Raw genomic sequence first — 19,233 nt, forward strand, 5'->3', positions numbered from 1 at the left:
GCGCGCCGGGCTCCAAGAGGCCGCTCCCGCCCCGCACCGGAGGCTGCTGCCAAACCAGTCTCCTCAGGCGGCGGCAACACCTCTCCCGCCGCGGGCAACGGAAAAAACGGGCCGGCCGCGGGCGGGGCGCGCGCCAGCCTCCCGCCCCCTCCCCTCGCGGGCAGCGGGCGGCCGCGCGCTTCCCGCCGCGCCCTGCCTCGCGCCGGCCCCGCCGGCGCTCTCCCCTCCCCCCCCGCCGCCCCGAGGGGCGCCCGGCCCCGCCCGTGAGGGGCGGAGCGGCGGCGCGGGCCCGCCCCGCTTCCTTTGTGCTCGGGCAGCTAGCGGCAGCCGCAGTCGCCGCCGCTTCCAGCCTGGGCAGCGCGCCCCTGCCCGCCCGCTTCTCTTCTCCCCCCTCCTTCCTATTCCCCCTCCCCTCGCCCTTGCCGCCGCCACCCCTCTCGCCGCTTTCCCCCCCTGCCCTGCCCGCCATGTCGCTGGGAGCCGGCCCCGAGGCGGGTTTCTCCAGCGAGGAGCTGCTGACCCTGCGCTTCCCCCTGCACCGCGCCTGCCGCGATGGGGACCTGCCCGCCTTGTGCGCGCTGCTCCAGAGCTCGCCCCGCTCCGACTTGGCCGCCGAGGACTCCTTCTACGGCTGGACGCCTATCCATTGGGCCGCGCACTTCGGCAAGGTGGGGCCCGGCCCGGCCCGGCTCGGCCGGCGGAGCGAGGGCGGCGGCGGGAGCGGGGGGGTGGAGGGGAAGGAGGGCGCGACTCCCGCTCGCGCGCAGCGCGGCGCCATCTTTGCCCCTTGCGCGCGCTCTGCCGGGAGGCGCCCGCCGCGCCGCTCCCCCCCCCCCCCCCCCCCGCTCGCCGCCTTCTGCCGCTCGTTGCTCCTGAGGGGATCGGGCGGGAGGGGAGCGCCGCGGCGCTTGGCTTCTTTCCTGTCCCCGCGGTCAGCGAGGCGGGGGTGGGGCAGATCACGGGGCTGGTGGCACCTGCCGTCTCCGAAGCATTCATCCCCTCCCCGCCGGCGGGAGCGGCCCCTTTTTCCGCTGCCTTCCCGGCAAGCTGGTTGACAGGGGCGGCCCTGGGTCTCGCAGCCGGCCTTTCGAAAGGCGCCCGGGTCACCGGCACAGGGCAGCGGGAGGCAATGGGCAGGAGGAGGGGGGCAGGGGGCTCCTGCCACGCTGATCCCCTCCGGACCTCCCAGGCGGCCCGGCGGGCGTCGGCCAGCCGGGGCAAGCGGGACCGCCGTGGCGGCGACCCCTTCCACGCTTCCCTGCTAACCCACCCTCTCGTCGCGCTTCGTGCTTTGTGTGCAGAGCCTAGTCATGGTCCTTATCGTCCTCAGACTCCACACCTGGAAACTGTTTTGTTGTGGTGCCTGTGTTATGACTACCGACTCGTTAGGAGTTCGGGAAGAAGATGCTTGTGCTTGTAAAGCACTCCTCTGTTGCCTTCAGTATGAAAAATAAATCGTGGTTTATACGCACGCAGATGCGAGTATGGAATTAACTGCGTTGGCATCGTTGCAATGCAGAAAAGATCAAAACGAGAAGTAGCTCCACTGTGGTTCAAAGCTGCACCAGGAGAGGTGCAGGCTGGACATTAGGAAGCATTTCTTTACCGAGGGGGTGGTCAAGCACTGGAACGGGCTTCCTAGAGAGGTGGTCCATGCCCCAAGCCTGTCAGTGTTTCAGAGGCATTTGGACAATGCCCTTAACAACATGCTTTAACTTTTGGTCAGCCCTGAATTGGTCAGGCAGTTGGGCTAGATGATCGTTGTAGGTCCCTTGCAACTGATTTAATCTATTCCTGAAACCTCTGCCTTCAGTTCCTTTTGAACCTTAACTATTAAAAAATTCAGTGATCTTTCTAAGCTGACAGGCAGTGTTTGAAGCCATGCTATACAAGAATCCTAGTACCATTTTCAAAATAAACATGTTTATAATCTCCTTTGTTGGATTGACAAACTCGAAGATGGGAATTAACAGCTATTTAGGAAATGGCAAATGGAAGAAATCACCCAAATATTTCTAAAGCGCCTTTCTTCTCTGACTTATCTCTAACTTCAAGTCTTAAGATGAATGGTATCTTAATATCTCAATTTTATGTAGGCCTTTCCTGTTTCTAATATGGTGACTGTTCCAGCCTATGCAGAATTCCAGCCTAGAGGGTTGGGGTTTGGGTTTTTTTCCTCATTGATTTGTCTGGGTTTGGATTTTGAGGGGCTTTTATTTGTGTTCTCCCTCCCATTTCCAGTGTATTTCTATTTGTTTATTGATTGTGTGCCAGAGAAGGAAAATTAATGTACTTAGGCAGTTGTCATGGTTTATGAAAGTACGTTAAGAGATGTTTTCTATATGTTAAGTGATCTTATCTGCAGTGCTTGTTTCAGAAACATTTTAGAAACATAGCTAAGTAGTCCTTCAGTCTTAAAAAAAAAACAACAAACCCAACCAAAACAAACAAAAAAAAAACCCCCACAAAACCCAAGGCAGCATTTTATCTGTTCAGAAGGAAGCTAATCTTCTACACTTCTACAGTTAGAAAAAAAGTGGAGTACCTTAAACTTTATCATGAAGTCCATTCATAGAAAATGTGAGGACACTAATATGGCGTTGCAGTCTTTTGTTTCCGTTTTCCATCTCATAAGACTTTCCCTTTGGTACATGCTTCTGGCATTCCTGCTTTTGTCTTTCAAGTCTGTGTGTGTGTTGTTTTTGTTTTTTCCTTTAAGCATCTTCAGCTTTCTACTAACCATCCTAGGTTATGTGAGTTTTTGTGTACGTTCTAGTTTCTGTTGAAGAGACTCTTGCAGAAACAGCTGACAAAGGGAACAAGCCAGTCTGCAAGATACTATGTTTATATTTGCCATGTTCGTTCTTGAGTATCAGCAAAATTTGATATGTGTTTTTGTTGTTGCATATAAGGAGGAAAAATCTGGCAAGTGAAACGAGACTTGCAAAGATGACATAGGCTATAAATGGGTTTTATACAACTTCGCATATATGTACTTTCCTAAAAACTTTGTCACAAGGTCTAGGCATTTTAAATTTATGGAAGTTATCTGCATGTTTTATAGTCTTGTTAGGTAGTGTTTCTTTCTCTGAGCCAGAGACTATACAACAGGCTTGAAAAAGTTACAATAAGGTAATTGGATCCCAAAGTCGACTGCTTTTGTGTTTGTATGGCATAGTTACACTTTCACCTTTCACCAGTTAATAGACAGTTGCCAGCAGTGAAACAATAGCTGCTCTTAGGGGACATTCATATGCATGTCTTATGTTCTTATTTATGTTTTTTTTCCAAGTTCAGATTTCATCAAAACTTAAAATGGACAGTTCTTCTAGTTGTCAAACTATCAGAGTTTTAAAACATTAATTTTTGAAATGTTCATTAATAGTTACTGAACAAGACTCTTTCCCTCTTCATTTCTTTGTTTTCCTAGATTTTGTGGGATTTTCACTCATTTATTTTTCTTTTCCTGAAAGAAATTAAATAGCAACAGAATGCTTCATGGCTGTTATTCTGATATAGGGCCATTTAGCAGCATGGTCCACCAGACATGTATTGGTTCTAATTGCAGCTCTGTAGAAGGCTGAAATGACAAAACTGATTTAGTTCCTTTCTGGAAGAAGTCCTTGTGGAACAACTTGTTGTTAGCACTGAAATCTAAAACAGTTCATACACGTACACACGCCTGTGTGTGCACGGACAGCATCAGTCTAGGGTTGGTGAACTTTAGCAGTATAGCGATGTTTCTTTCCCTTTATCTGTTGCACAACTTGAACATAGAAGAAAGCTCTCGTTACATTAAAGGACAGTACAAAATAATTTTAGAATAAAGCTATGTAGGACTACATTCTTGCATGCAGCTGTAGATGTGCAGCAGTAAGGAAGTAGCATCAACAGTCAAGTTCCATTAGAAATGAATACATGAAAGAGGAAAGATAGCTTTTTTGGGGGAATACTGATCTAATAGTAGTACCAATAAAAATGGAGTATCTTTAAGACTAAAAATGAAAACACAGTATTTTTTAATAGCTTACTCTGAAACATACTTGTACAGCTTGCAAGTAATAAATAAAATACCAGCAAATTCAATTGAAAATGATAGTTATTACAACCAGTGTTTCTGGTTGTAATATCTGGAGTTTTAATGACAGTATGGACCTCCTTTTAGAAATAGTAGCAAGTCCAAATTTCCTTGCTGTGTTGAGTATCTGTAGTGGAGTTTGCATTTTCAGGATATTCCCTGACTGCAGAGAAGTGCTCATATGCTGAGGTGTAAATTAATTCCCATTAGAGTTGCTTTATTCAAATTAGAGTTAATTATATAGTGCCCTAAATTACACCGGCATTCTGTAGATTTCTGAGAAGATGGGTCAGAATGTAAAATTGCTAACAATCTGAAAAGCTACCAGTGAGGTAGAAAATGAAGGGCTTGCATAAAAAATGAAGTCACTGTTAATTCACTTTGTTGTACACTAACCTTAATTTCATTTTTCTTTTTAACTACTTGCACGTGTGTTTTTATTTTCTCTGACCACATCTGTTTGCTTGTACTCTTCTCCTACTTTTATTTTTGCCATTTGACTGTTTACATTATAGGAAGCAAAATAGTAGTAAGTACATTCTGTTTCTTTGGGAACAAAAGTAGTACAGATAAAAATGCCTGTCTCTTCCTTGGTATTTTGCCAGTGTTGTGGCTTGTGTGGAGGCCTGTCTTCTTCATTAAATCAGTTTAACCTCTGCTTTAGGTGTAACAATACAGTGGAAAATATCTTCTAAAAGGTTATTTAATGAAAGCAGACTTGTGTGTCCTGATCTCAAGCATAAATAATCAAATAAAGTATTGTTTTTCATTATGTTGACTTTTCCTATCCATTGAAGTAATTCACCTCATTCTACCATAATGTTGGAAGAAGCAGGTTTTTCTGACAGCCATGATATAGAAGACCCATACTTCAGCTTTTAATGGGATGAAATGTTATCTTTGTTGTTAAAACCCTGTAAGAGAGAATGGGGGAAAAAAAAAAAAGGCACACAAGAAAAACAACATTTGAACATGAAGTTGTGTAGATAATCATGACATGTAGCCATATTATAAAGTGGATTTAAACAGTGCAAGATGATGCTGGTGAACCAGTTTCAATGTTTTTCCCCCTTTCAGGTGATGGGCTATAATGCCTATCTAATGATAGAAATTCTTTCAGCCCGGTTTCTGTGCAGAAAATAATTATTCTTTCCTGAAGGTGTAATGCTTGTCTGAAAGTGTTTTCAAATTACTTCTAATAGAAATCTACTGTTTTAAAAACTGGCTGAACTTTATTTTTGTTTGCAGTTATAGTAGAGGAACCTCTTGGTGTAACTGGGTTTTTTTTCCAGTCACATTGCTTATTAATAATTACAGTGTTACAATTATTAATAATTATTAAGGGTTAACAGCAATATTAGGTGTGTTAGCATGTGAACACCAAGGAAAGTCTAAGATTAGCAAATAAAAAATGTATTTGGGTAGTCTAGCATTAGAATTATAAATTTTCTTACACTTTTTTTGATGTAAATTTTTTTTGCAGTAAAAGTACTTGTTTGCTTTTGAAAAGGTACTTTGTCTTTGGTCATGTGGAGGTTTACGGAGCTAGATTAATTAATACTGCAATATTTCAGTTACCCTCAGCCTTGCACATTTATGTCATGTAATTGGTGAGTTAATGGTACACCTACCTCTAGTGTCAAGTCCATTACAGTCCAAAAAAGTATTTTTGTATATTCTAAAGGATAGGGTTCGTATGTGTGTGTTTGAACTATATGCGGGGAGGAAACAATTGAAGTTCACAATATATTTGCAAAACTAATATAAAATACTTCACTGCAGTGGTTGGTACTTTTCTCTCATGTATGTAATTCATCAAGATCAGGAATTTACAGGTTAAAAAAAAGAGAGAGACTGACGTATAGCAGTACAGAAGAATGTTGGAATTGTGATGTTTATGCTTCTATCTGTAATCAAGCTGCCAGCTGACTTTCTGATGCTTTTTAGATGCTTCTTTATGAATAGATTACTCCATAGCTGTGGTATGGCTAACAAACATTTTCTTTAACTGTGAGAGACTGACCCATAGATTTTTGTTTTATATGAACCGATGCCCTGAGTCAGTGTGGTGGTTTTTTGTTTCGCTGTCGCATGTGTGTGTGCAGTGTTGTTTGTTTTCTAACCACAATAAATGGAAGCCTAGACTAAACTGTTTATTTTAGCATAGTGCATTCCTTTCCTATCAACAAAAAGACGATGTTACTGTGTGACAGGAAAGGAGCATTTTTTTTTCCCCACTATTTTTGAAAGTTGAGGTCATCGTGGCTGTGGTTTGCCTAGCTTCTACAAATGTGATGTTACAAACATTTAAAAATAGTAGCTGGATATCTGACGCTTCTGGTTAGTATGATGGGGAAAATTAAAAGTCAGAATATAGTGTGACAAAATACTGCTATTTTTTAAAACCAAGAGAGCTTTTCTTTCTTTAGTATTGCCATAAACATGCAACCTATTTTGTTTTTAACAGCTCTTCAGCTGTAATAACAGGAAAATGGTGAAAATAATTTATTCCTTTTATAGATTTAACATAGTATTAACAGTATTAGTTTTCATTAGTAATCTGCTTCTGTTACTCTAAGAAAACATTAAAGAAATTTAAAGTCTTTCTTGTGTTTTTCTGATTTACTTTCCTCTAAACTCTCCTGAAAATACATCTGTATCTTCTAAGAACATTCTTGTTTTGGCAAATGTTATCTTAATAATGTCTGTTTAGTATCACGTTTGCAGCTTTGCTGGATCAGAACTCCCCCCCCCCCCCCCCTCCAAGTGAACCAAATAGTATTGTAGTCAGCTCTGAGGTATTTATGCCCTCTTTTCCCCCATCCTGAAAATAAATACTGGAATTCGGTTTTGGGGGTGAGAATTAAGTACTTCTCAGGTATGGCCTATGGCCAAAGGAGGGGGGAGTATAGGGAGGAGGGGGAAAATCCTAATGTTCATTTTCTCTCTTCTTTTGCATCCCTGTAGTCTCACTAGTAAGTTTAGCTTTTCTAGGTTTTATGTATTTATTTATTTAGCACGTGCTAATTGTCGTAGCATATCTGTGTAACATTTTTGGCTTTATTCCCTCATGTCTTTAAAGCTGGAGTGCCTAATGCAGTTAGTAAGAGCTGGAGCTTCTGTAAATGCCAGTACAACACGTTTTGCTCAAACACCAGCCCACATTGCTGCTTTTGGAGGACATCCACAGTGCCTGAATTGGTTGATTCAAGTGGGGGCCAACATAAACAAACAGGTATGGATTCATGCATATTTCATGTCTGCATATAGTTTTGGAAGGAGTGTCTTGGTCCCTTTTTACTACATGTATGATCCTTACATTCACGTACAGATATATTATTTTTAACATCAGCTGAAGTTAAATGACTTAATTATCAGTTATAGACCTTTTTCGTTATAGTAGAGGTAGGACTAATAAATGTCCTTTAAGCCAGTAAAGGTTTGGAGAACATTTGTTTTAGGAATTGACATCTTGCTGCTTCTTGAACAAAATGGTATGCTGCTCTGGTGTTGGCAGCATTAGCAAATACTCTGATATTGTAATGCCTCTTTAGGGGAAAGAAGAAGACTAGTGAGGAACATCTTACTTATTAAATATGCTAAGAATTGAAAAATTCGCCATTACCTACAGAACCATGAGACCTTTGGGGTACTTCATGATTTAGTCATACATCTAACTAGTAAGGTCTGCCATGGTTTATTTTAAGGTGCATCTGGTTTCATACTGTTTTCCTTTTTAGGTTATTTCTAAAGCTTTTCTAGTAGCTTCTTGCAAATAGATCAGAAACATGTCCTTTACTAACAAAGAATGAATGGGTGATTTTTTTTTTTGTAAGTCATTTTCCATTACTTTTACTGTGAGTAAGGGTAACAATTTATTTGGTAGCAGAGAGTGCATTAATATAGCAAAATTCCTGTAAGGGACTGTTGTACTCTGGTACAGTAACAGAATCAAGTGCTTAAAACTGTCATGCTTTTGGAGAGAATGTTTGCAGTACTGAATGGATCTATTATGTATGCTGGGCATACATAATGTGTGCCTTTATAACAGTACTCAAAATTATTATTTATAATATTCTATGAGAGCAATTAATACTACAGCATATGCATTTACTAAAAGCTGTAGTATAGCACAGCATCTGTAAAATGTCTGGTCTGTTAAATCTTGGATCATACTTTTCTTAAAATATTTAATGGCCAGGCTGTGTTTTATATGCAGTAGAGTTAACCTAAGTCTGTTGAAGAACTTGAACATTTGCATTTTTAGAGTTTGGTTCTTTTTTTTTTTTTTTTTTTTAATCTATGCAAAAATAAGAAATGGGGAAGTTTGTGTTGAGTTTTCAGAAAAGAAGGCTGGTGCATTGAGAACAGCTGTGAAACACCAGGAGAATTGTAGAAACAATGAAGGTGGCTGGATGCAGAGGCTATAGATCGCATCTTCTCCTTGATACCTGACAAAAGTAACTTATGCAATAAGGTATTGCTGCATAGTGGTAGAATCTTCAGAAGAGAAAATACCAGAACTATAAATGCATCTGGAGACCAGGTAAGAATGTAAAGAAATGGTGATTAGAGAGGAGACATGGCATGCACAGAATAAAGATGTACAAATATCTGCTAAATGAGAAGAGAAGAATGAATGAAAATGAATGAATGAGAAGAATGAAAGTTTCCAGCTATGAGGATAAAGAGAAGAACTGACCAGTGAGGTTGAAATGGAGTTGGAAGAACAAGCTTGCTGCCCTGGAACGTGATGGGGGAAAAAAATCACATCTAGTGAGTGAGGTTATAGCAAAGAAGAAAGTAGCAGCTAGCCCCCAAAAGAAGAGGAGAAGAGTGCAGAGAGATCTCTCCATGGGCTGAGGGCAACATGCAGATGACTGTAGAGGAAAGCAGAAGGCAGCGTGATACACAGTTAAAAGTAGACAGGAAACTCATTCCAGCTTAAAGAAGTCACCAAGACTAGCCAGTGACTTGGGAGTCTTTATAAATTGATGGTCTGTCACCAGAACAAATCCAAATAATAGATCTGCAGTCCTCCACAGGAGGAAAAGTACGGTGGTTCTCAGGTTTTCAAATGAGATAGTGGTGATAGTATCCTGTAGAATTCTAAGGGCAGATTCAGATATTGACAGGCAAAGGACAGTAATATAGATAGCACTGAGAGTTGACACTGTGGAAAGCCTTGTATGTAATGTAATGGTAGACTCAAGTTACGCTTGAATGTAATAACTTTTTTCTTTGCCCCCACAAAATATTAGTTGAACATACAAGAAGAGGTATTTTAGATTTGGTTCGATGGTAAAATAAGAAGATAGCTCTGTTTAATTAAAATGGTAGTAGAAACAAAGTCTCTTAAGTCCTTTTTTAGGATGCAACTGGTCAGTCACACTGGTTTCATGTGCACGGGCACTGAAAGCTAGACAGTGTACCTTGGTGATACCTGTAGCAGCAAACTCATCCCACAGATATTTGGAATGTTCCATACATGGCTATGTAAAGCACAGTGCATGCTTTGCTCTCCCTAATTCCTTCCAGCTGTTTATGTAATTGCAGTCAAATTCTACTATTCTTGTTTGATTTGAACTGCGTAATAAATGATCTTGGTTCCTTATTTAACTTCCAAGCACTTTCAGGTGATCATCTAGGGCTTCCCCCCACACTTTTGAGCTTTTGGAGCACTATTTCCTGATGTGTATTTTGTTTATTCCTTCCAGCTCGCTGACTGATGCTGTACTTCAAACAGACATAGTCACTGGCTAATGCTTGTGTGAGGACAAGTGTTCCATGGACACTGGATACAAAACACATGCTGAGAAAGATCTGGGAATACTTGATATTTAAACTAGTAAAATTTTCCTTCCAAACTGTCTTCTGGTCATTGGCTACAGACTAACCCATCACCTCTGGAAAAAGAGAAGGATAGCTTCTGGAAAGGAATCCACTCGAGTCTCTCAATCTTAACGTAAACCTCTGGTACTCAGTAGAATTTGCATGCATGCTTTCTCATATCTGCCCTGAGGTATTGTATTGTAGCTCATGCTGCCTGCCCTGAAGCTTAGGTAAACTGGAAAATGCATATCTCAGTGCTGGAGACAGTTGCCCAGGACATTTCTCAGGCAGCAGCAATGAAGGACAAATGCTGAAAACTGCTTGTCCCAGCTGTACCTTGCTCCCCAAATAAGTTCTGTGAGTATATCCTGTGATGCCCAGCCTCTTATATAGCTGTATGTGCTGGCTAGAACCATCTGTCTCTCTTTATGATCAGTGGGCAGCTCTTCCCCCTCAGGATCACCATAAGAATTCACAGGAGAAAGCTGAAGTGTCAAGCAATGACCTGCCTATTTCTACCCAGCAGTGGACTCAAGAGAAAGTCCTGTTACTTGGTTTTTTTCTTCAGTGGGCAGTGCCTTCTAATAGTTCTTAATAATGTGACTCAAGACCTGCACTTGTCTACCTGCCTGCTCTAGTTCACTGTAACAGTGCAAAGTACTTTTTGATTAACAAGCTTATTACTTCATTTAAATACATTTTCCCTCTAGCCTTAGCCTATTAAACATCCTATTGTATGTTGCCTGTGTTGATTGGCAAAAAAAACAGTTTTGTGTGGCCTGCCTTGAAGAGAAGGGATAAGAAATACTGTGTCCTTACAGGTGATGCTAACTTATTTTTCATTCAGCCAGTTACCATCATGTGGCAGTGATGGCAGATAGGTTTAGGAGGGTTAGACTACCCATGCTAGCAAAAACTGTAAACATGCTGATATCCTTGGTGGGGAGGAAGAAAACACTCATTCCTTTGGTATGTTAGTTTTGTATTTTAAACAACAATTTGGACTAAATCCAGATAAAAATATTCCATGAGTTCTCACCTGTAGTCAAAATTCAGAAGGAGAAACCATCATTAATTCAAAGCATTGTTAGCAAAGAATGAGGAAAAAATACTCAGTATTCTCCAGCTTCTACTTCTTGGCTTCAGAAAGGGTAGGGTGTGGAGTCTAAGAAATTTGAACAGCTTTTGGAAATGTGATCAGCTGATAGAACTTGAAGTTCAAGAATAGAGTTAGTTTGTATTTCTTGTCAGGTAAAATAGTGCTTCTGTGTCTTAGTCAGATATCTATACTAGAATTGTTTTACAAGTGCATAGTGTTGTGGTTTAACCCTAGTAGGCACCTAAGCACCACACAGCTGCTTGCTCATTCCCCCCTCAGTGGGCTGAGGGAGAGAATCAGAAGGGAAAAGTGAGAAGACTTGTGGGTTGAGGTAAAAGCAGTTTAATAAGTAAAAAAGGAAACAAAGAAAAACAAAACAAAGAAAATCAAGTGATGATTAAAAAAAAAATTTAAAACCCCCCACCACAGCCAAAAAATCCCACAATTGGTCACCACTAGCTGACTGATGCCCAGGCAACGACAGCCCTGGCAAAACTCCAACCCCCACAGCTTTTCTTCCCGAGCATGATGTCATAGGATGTGGGATATTCCTCTGGTCAGTTTGGGTCAGCAGTCCCAGCTGCGTGACTTCCCAGCTTCTTGTGCACCCCAGCCCACTGGTAGCTAAGACATTGGTGTGTTATCAACGCTGCTCTGGTCACAAATCCAAACCATAGCACCATACCAGATACTATGAAGAAAAATAACTCTGTCCAAGCCAAAACCAGTACACATAGTTGAAAGCTTTCAGTGTAAATGTGCATGGGGGCTTTTTGTTTTTAAAAAGAAATATTTACAGGTAAGTAACTGTTATTTTTGTAGAACAAAATGGGTAATTTGCTCTAAGTTCAACTGGAAGCCAACAGAAATCTGGATCCCAAAAAGATAGAGGGAAAACAGAGTAAAAAATGTGGCTTTAGACTGAACTGAAAAAATAACTACATCTAAAAGGGGCCTGGGAATAAGCAGAGAGTTTGAGAAAAATATTTAATCAGTAGAGGAAATGTCCTTTGAGGTTAAGCAGCATAGTGAGGAAATGCAATCTGATTAATCAAGCTGAGGTAGATTTACTGAGAAAATTTAAGCCAAAAAAGCAAAAGACTCTTCAGCCACATAAATGAAAAGAGAATAAGGAAGGAAGCTAGATACTTACTCAGTAAAATTAAATAGAAGTCAAAGGTAATCTAGTCATGACTGCAAGCAAGAGAAGACTGCCCTTGTCTTTGTAAAAGGATATTCATGTTCCTCCAAGGGAAAGGAGGAAGACATTTGACAGTTGCAGTGAGTTGCAAAAAATAAACGTGCCTATGATGCCTCATGACTCTCTTTGTCATCTCTTCAGGAGCGCTGTACACAAAATACTTAGTCTTCACAGAAGCAAACAAACTTGTGTTATCTTGAATGCTAAATTAATAAAACTTAATTGGTCTTTCTGCTCATTTCTTTACAATGTGACTTCTGGATTGTGAGACAAGTTTGGGCTGTTGGTGCAGTGTTACATCAGAAGGGTAAAAGGGACCCTGAAAAGTTCTGCCTTAGATATGAAAGGCCAGTACAAGTTATTGATGTCTCCCTTCCTGGAATACTATTACAGAAGGGATTATGTCAAACTGAAGCACATATGGGAACAGTGGAGAATTAGAAGGATTACAAGGTATTATCAAGGATAATTAGGAATTTGTAGAGCCCCTCAAAATAAAATAACTTAGTTTGCTCCACATAGCCAAGAAAGATAGGGAAGAGGTGTCTTATGCATGAAAATGTGCTAGCAATCTAGACCCCGAACTGTTCTCAGAAGCTTCTTGGAAAAACCTCTGTCATATTGCTTTTTTTGTTTGGTGCCATCCATTCCAATTGTTGAATCAAAACAGAATTGTTTGATTCATTGTTTGAGGCTCTTAGAGTACTTTATTTTCCTCTGTATGCATGATTTTGGATGTGTTGAAAAATAAGTAAACTTTAAAGCCATTTTTCAGTGGGAGATAATTTTTTTTTTCCTTTCAGTCTAGCTCATAACCCAGAGAGAATTTCTTCTTTGTAGAGCTAGGAGGCTTTCAGAAACTATTTCAGTGCAAATAGATTTGGTCCCATAAGCGAACTTCAAAAGAAGATAACATTAGTGATGACTGAAACTTAGGTGCCGTAATTAAAATGAATGCTATAAAAATCTAAATCTGTATATTCTGTCATTCTCTTAAGTATTTTCTCAATTCCTTAGCTTTAGAGAAGAGATACGTGCTTTTCTGGGCCAGTGATTGAAAGAAGCCCTTCTCAAGACATATATTCTCTTCTGAGATACTAACCTTTTTCTGGTTGTTGGTAACAGGATTGTTAGCTGCTATAAGCTTAGCTTATTCTTGTAATGCAGTGGTGAGGAGTCCTTTTGCAAGGGGCTTTTTTCAGCCTTCTAGCATTTCCCCACAGCAATACTTCATCATTAAGTTCTCTAGATCTTCTTGTGGGCAACATGCTAGGTTTATGGGGCTAGTAAAGATTTTTGTCATCTTCGCCATATGCATGGCTAGTTGAGCTAACTTTCCCTAAACTGAACTTTATATTGAATGATCATCTTTTAAGTTAGGGTTGGGACTGTAAATACTAATGCTGAACAAAAGAGGCAAATCACTTCTTTTCTACACTTTTACCTCTTTAACAAAAGGTGGGGGGGAAGGAAACAATAACAAAATGATGAATCGAAGACAGCTTCCATGGTGGGAAAATGTACTATGCTATGAAGAAAATCTTCCTGGATAAATCCGTGCCAAATGAAATTCCATGTATGACAGTTAATAAAATTGTGTTTTCTGTTAAACACTTCTGTCTTCCTGTAACTTCAAGAAAAGTTATAAATAGGAGAAATATAAACCTCATTGGAAAGCAGTCTTCTATTCCTCAGCTACAGCCAGCCATTTTGGAAGAAGGGCTGTATAGGTGTTTTCTAATCCCTAAGGAATTTTCTGCTCTTTTCTGTCTCCAAACTTTGTGTCAGCCTCTGCAATTTTCCTTAGTTTATAAGAAGGTAAACTCTGGTACCATTATTGTTCCCTGCTGGGGGTGCTAGGTGGTTCTCTCTTTGGCTGAATATATGTCTTAAGCACTGGTAAACTGGCTTACCCTCAGTGAATTTGTAACTTGTTATAAAAATATTTTCCCATGAAATAAAATTGGCAAGTAGAAAATTGAGAGTATATAACACATAATCCAAAATTCATCTTCAAGTTATATTTACATGGTCTAAAAGAAGTGATTTAATTTCTCAGAAGCTTGGCAGACAATTTAAAACACTTGTTACCTTCTATCTATCAAGATGGTAGTATGATCATATTTTGAATATATTCACATTTCAAATAGAGCTAAAGCATAACCAGTACTGTAGAGTTAGGTGTGAACACCACTGTGTATGAACACTGGCGAGTCAGTAAAGGTGCTGTGTTACTTTAATAGCTAGTGTTGATATTTTAATAAAAGGAACGGGGAAGCAAAAATGGGGCACATACAGTTAGAACATGTCTAATATCAGTGGAGCAGACAAGTGAAGTCTTAAAAATTTGGAGAGGAAGAGGGTGGGGAAGAAAGGAGAAAAAAAAACTTGCTATGCATTGAAAGTGTTGAGGACTGTGATAATTAAATCATGTAACGAACCAGTAACTCAATATTTACTTGCTACTTCAAGGCCATATTTCATTACAGATTCTCCTCTCTGGTTCATAATACTGATGATTAATTGCAAGTACTGAATTTCATCTGCAGCCTGTAGATCATGATCCATGGAATTTACCTGCTGCTTACCAGTTGCATTTGTAAAATTGCTGTAGATTCTCCCTGTTATCCGTGACGATAGGTTGTAGAGAGGGGTTGCCTGAAAAGCAATACACTACTCCCAGTATGTTTGCACATAATACGAAAAGATTAGATGATTGGATATGTTGGTTAACAATAATGGAAAGTAAATGGATAAAGATAATCAGAAAAAAAGTGTATAGGACATGAGGCAATGTGTATGTCTCGGGAGAGATCTGGCCTGTCCTGTGAACTCTGGGCATACTTATATTACAGTAGAGTTATGCATATGTACTCCTCACCTGGTGAGTATTTATGCTGCAGTACAGTACTGTATAAGCGTGTCAGCAAGATCTGAAAGCAATACAGTCCCACAAGCTTGGCCATGCTGCTTCTGAATTCAAGGTGGTGTGCTCAGTCCAACATGGTGGGAAACAAAAGTGCTAGGAAATAAAGGCTAAAGGCATTAGAGTAACTTGTTACAGTGGTATATGTTGTGGGGTTTTTTCACAAATTTCGCTGAATATGACTCTGCTGATTGCCTAGTTATTGGATAAGGCTTATCTTGTGAGTTAGATGCCCTTAGCATTTTTTCTTGCTAAATATCTAATGTACATGACAGCCTACTGCAAACTTTAAAATAATAAAGTACCTGATGCATTTGCTAGCTAATAAATGCCGCTTTTGTATATCTGCTTTCTTAATTAAAGTAATGTAAAAATAAGATTTTAATTTTTAGAAAGATTATGCTTGACAAAATGTAGTTTGTCTTTACAGGATTATGTTGGTGAAACTCCTATTCATAAAGCAGCACGGTCTGGTAGTATGGATTCCATAAGGGCCCTTGTGGCTCATGGTGCGCAAATAGAGTAAGTGAGGTATTTTTTTTGTTGTTGATTGTTGTGTGTTTAGCTAACTAACTTAGACCAGTAAACATAGATACTAATGTCAGAAAGAAAAGTCAAAACAACAGACATCTGATTAAAAGATAGCTAGACATGTTCAATTGTAATGAAGCCCAAGATGTTTTGCATGTCTAGTAATAAAGTTTATTTTACTTAAGTGATACCAGTGTGCTACCTTAGTATTGCATTTATATCTGATATATTAAAATATTTATCACGCTTCTGTCAGATGACCCCAAATTGTACACTTTATCTAGCATGTAGTTATTTTTTACAACAAATTTACACCTTGCACTGGTGAATAAATATAGAAAACAATGCAAAAGCAACATTATGTGCAAAATAGCGTCTCACACAGTCTTTGCAGTTAGTTTAATACTGTTTGTTAGTATATTGTGTATTTGCGCTGTTAACTTTTTTCTTTAAAGGTTTATGTACTGCAAAAACATTCAGAAAATCTCACAAACTTTTGCAACTTACAGCATGGACAAAATGGATGCAGTTTTCACCTAGAAATGTTGAGTATAAGCTCTATGGCTTATAATAATGTAAATACTTTAGCAATTTGTTTTAATTAGAACTAGCCTTATTATCTTAAATGGTAACTAGTTACTGTATTTTAACCTGCAATATGAAACTTTTAAGTTGTAAGTGAAATAAGAATCATGTAGTTAATTTCTTGTTTTACCCTTTGGTTTCCATCTTACTGTTTTTGTAATGCTGCCCTGATAAATCTACCATAAAATTTAACTCTTTCAATGGTATCGTAGAGTATTCAGGAAATATAGTACCTTTTAAGTTAATAGTAATGAAAAAATTGCTTTATATGAAGAGATTGCTTCATAGAAAAATGACACTGAAATAACTTACGTAGCTGTCTCAGTTATCGACAAGTTCATGAAATCAGTCTTAAATTTATAAATTCCCATTTTGCACTCACTTTCAGATATCTTAAGATAAACTTGGATTCAAATTTACTGTGGAATTGAGCAAACCTTAATTATCATCATCAATTAGTATGTAATCTTGTGATTTCTACGAAGTATCCAATCAAAAGAGAAGTTGTGGAACTGCATAAACAATGTGAAATGAGTGAGTTAAGAGTCTGATGTAAAGAAGAGGACGTGTTACATCCGTAGGACTTTCAACATAAGTAGCTGAGTAACTGTGGTTGGAGATATGGCTGCAACTTTAACTTACAGAACTATAATTTTGCTTTTTAAACACCGTATTTGCAAGCCATAGGCAAAACATTTCTGTAAAACTTGGAGAGTGATATTTGCCTTTGACCAAACCTATTTGCAGCAGAAGTAGCGTAGGTTTATAGCAGTTTTAGTGAACAGGAAATAATTTGAATTCTCAGTTTTCTAACTTAGAATTCCATCTGTGTTTCAGTAGGATAGACTGTCACAAGTTCTATAGGTAATTCAATATCAAATCCTATCCAGGAAATGGTAAAATCAGGGATGTAAATGCAATAGGCTGGTGGAGCAACCCATGTTTAGTCATTTAGAGGATCAGGACTTGGCCCTGTTACCCGAGAGAGCTAGCTATTGACTGATTGGGGTGAGGTGATTCTTTTTTTCCATAGAATCTAGTTTCCAGGCTCAGTATGTTAAATTAGGCCATATCCATGTATATGCTTTTGACATGGATTAATTTGGGGTTATCGGGGTTTGAAAACTGGCCCCATATCTCTAATGGTTATGTTGACTTCCTGATTTTTGTAACATCTTGAAAATACAGATGCTCTGAAAGTTTCGACTCCTTTATTTTATGGCTTCAGTTAGAAGAAAAGGAGAGGGATTTTATCCATACATTTGAATTCTAATTTGTATATATTAACTGAAAAGATAATTGATTATACAGGACCAAGGCAAGAATTTTGTTAAATATGGAACTAAGCACTAACTAGAACTAAAGTGCTCATCTGTACTGATGGTGAATATGGCCTTTTTTGATGGGGATTAGATCTTCTAATCCATTTTTTTCTTTATTTCTTCATACAGTTACAGTATCAAAATCTAGTTACGTGAAGATGCAGAGACTATCCCTTGTGACTGCAAATAGTCAAATATACTGCTTATACCTGATATTTATAGTATACATTAAGTATTGCACCATCCCTAGTTTTTTTTATAGGAAGTAGAACAGGGATGTTAAGATTTCATTATTACACGAACACTAGTAATCAGTAGTGTAATATTGCAAGAAATGTATTTTTTTATTAATGAGTGATTATTGAAATACTGCTGTTAAAATGAAGTAACTTGGACTAGTGTAATCTTTGATATCAGTGTTTACCGCATTTCTACTTTATTCACTCCTTTGGTTATATTGGAAGCCAAAGAATATTGACAATAGTCCAGTAAGGATAAAAGTAAAAATTTTAGTTTGAATAGAATTGCCTCACTTGAATTGTTCTAGTTTACTTTATTTCAGGCTTGTTAGTGTATTGCTTTTACAGAGAAATACGGTATGTTGCAGTCTCTAAATTTCATGAAGTTGTTGCATTGTTTTCCTAATTGATGAGAGAGAATTTGGGTCTCTATTCCTGTGTAAATTTTTTAATAATATTAAAAAATAATAATTGTACCCTAGTGAAAATATTTTGATTTTTTTGTGGTATTTACCTTCTCATTTTAGCTGAAGCATATTCTGTGCACAGTATGTCCTACAGCCATAAAAATGGTTGCTCCACTAACTATGGTATTCATGGACCCTTGAAGAGGGGGAAGCAGGTGGTCACAATGTCCTCATATGAGTGAAAAGGTTTGCTGTGTAACTGACTTTTTAATGTGGATAGTACCTTTTAAAGTATCCATAATAACTGCTGGATTTTCACTAAAAAGCATAATTATGCAATTTATGTATGGTTAATTGTGTATTATTTATCATGGTGACAAACAAGTGTCCACAACTCTATGGAGGAAAAGCCTTCTTGGTGCCATGTTTTGTTTTGCTGTTTTACACTATTTTTTGGAATGCTGGGCATTAATATAGTTACACAGATTGCATCACAGCATATATATAAATATAAAATTCAGCTATAAACACAGGACACTGTTGAATAAAAAGAAAATAAGCAGATGCAGCTGTTAATTATACTGTTTTGAACTTATTTCTTTCAGTTCCGTGTCTGTTTTCATGCAGTTCACTTGTGCATTGTGTCCACTTATTTCTGAATAAAAATTCTTCTGCAGCTGTCATTTGAACAGTTGCGTGTTCCTTAGTGACTTGGTTTAGCCCTAGGAGAGAAGTTTCAAACACTATATTATCCTGGGATAAAGAGAAGTGTAACTTGTGAGATGGGATGTGGCTTGGTATGCATCCATCCAGTTGAACACAAGTACTTGCTTCCTTCAGAGTTTTGTTGATCAAGATGCTTGAATAGTAGCATAGGAAAGCTTTTTATTTCCCTGCCAGAAATCTTGAGTTTTTTTGAAAAATTGATTTGTATACCATGATGGGATGCTACAAGATCCCAAAGAGATGCTTTCTGGTTCCTTATACTCTGGTCTCCAGGGTTTGGGAGAATA

The 19,233-nt window shown here is 39.1% G+C and overlaps 1 protein-coding gene across 2 annotated transcripts in view; it reads left to right on the plus strand.

The window, feature by feature from the left end:
• Positions 1-312: 312 nt before the first annotated feature.
• The window catches only part of ANKRD10 (ankyrin repeat domain 10), a 39,511-nt gene continuing 20,590 nt past the window's right edge, over positions 313-19,233 (plus strand). The window contains exons 1-3 of one of the 2 annotated variants that reach the window (XM_075525857.1): positions 313-668; positions 7,161-7,313; positions 15,567-15,658. In XM_075525857.1, the coding sequence (XP_075381972.1) occupies positions 468-668; positions 7,161-7,313; positions 15,567-15,658 (446 nt within the window). In that variant the 5' untranslated portion in view covers positions 313-467. The remainder of the gene's footprint in view (positions 669-7,160; positions 7,314-15,566; positions 15,659-19,233) is intronic. The other variant, XM_075525865.1, reaches the window with a different exon arrangement.

The sequence above is a fragment of the Mycteria americana genome, chromosome 1, assembly GCF_035582795.1.
Source record: "Mycteria americana isolate JAX WOST 10 ecotype Jacksonville Zoo and Gardens chromosome 1, USCA_MyAme_1.0, whole genome shotgun sequence".
In the NCBI taxonomy this organism is placed as follows: Eukaryota; Metazoa; Chordata; class Aves; order Ciconiiformes; family Ciconiidae; genus Mycteria; species Mycteria americana.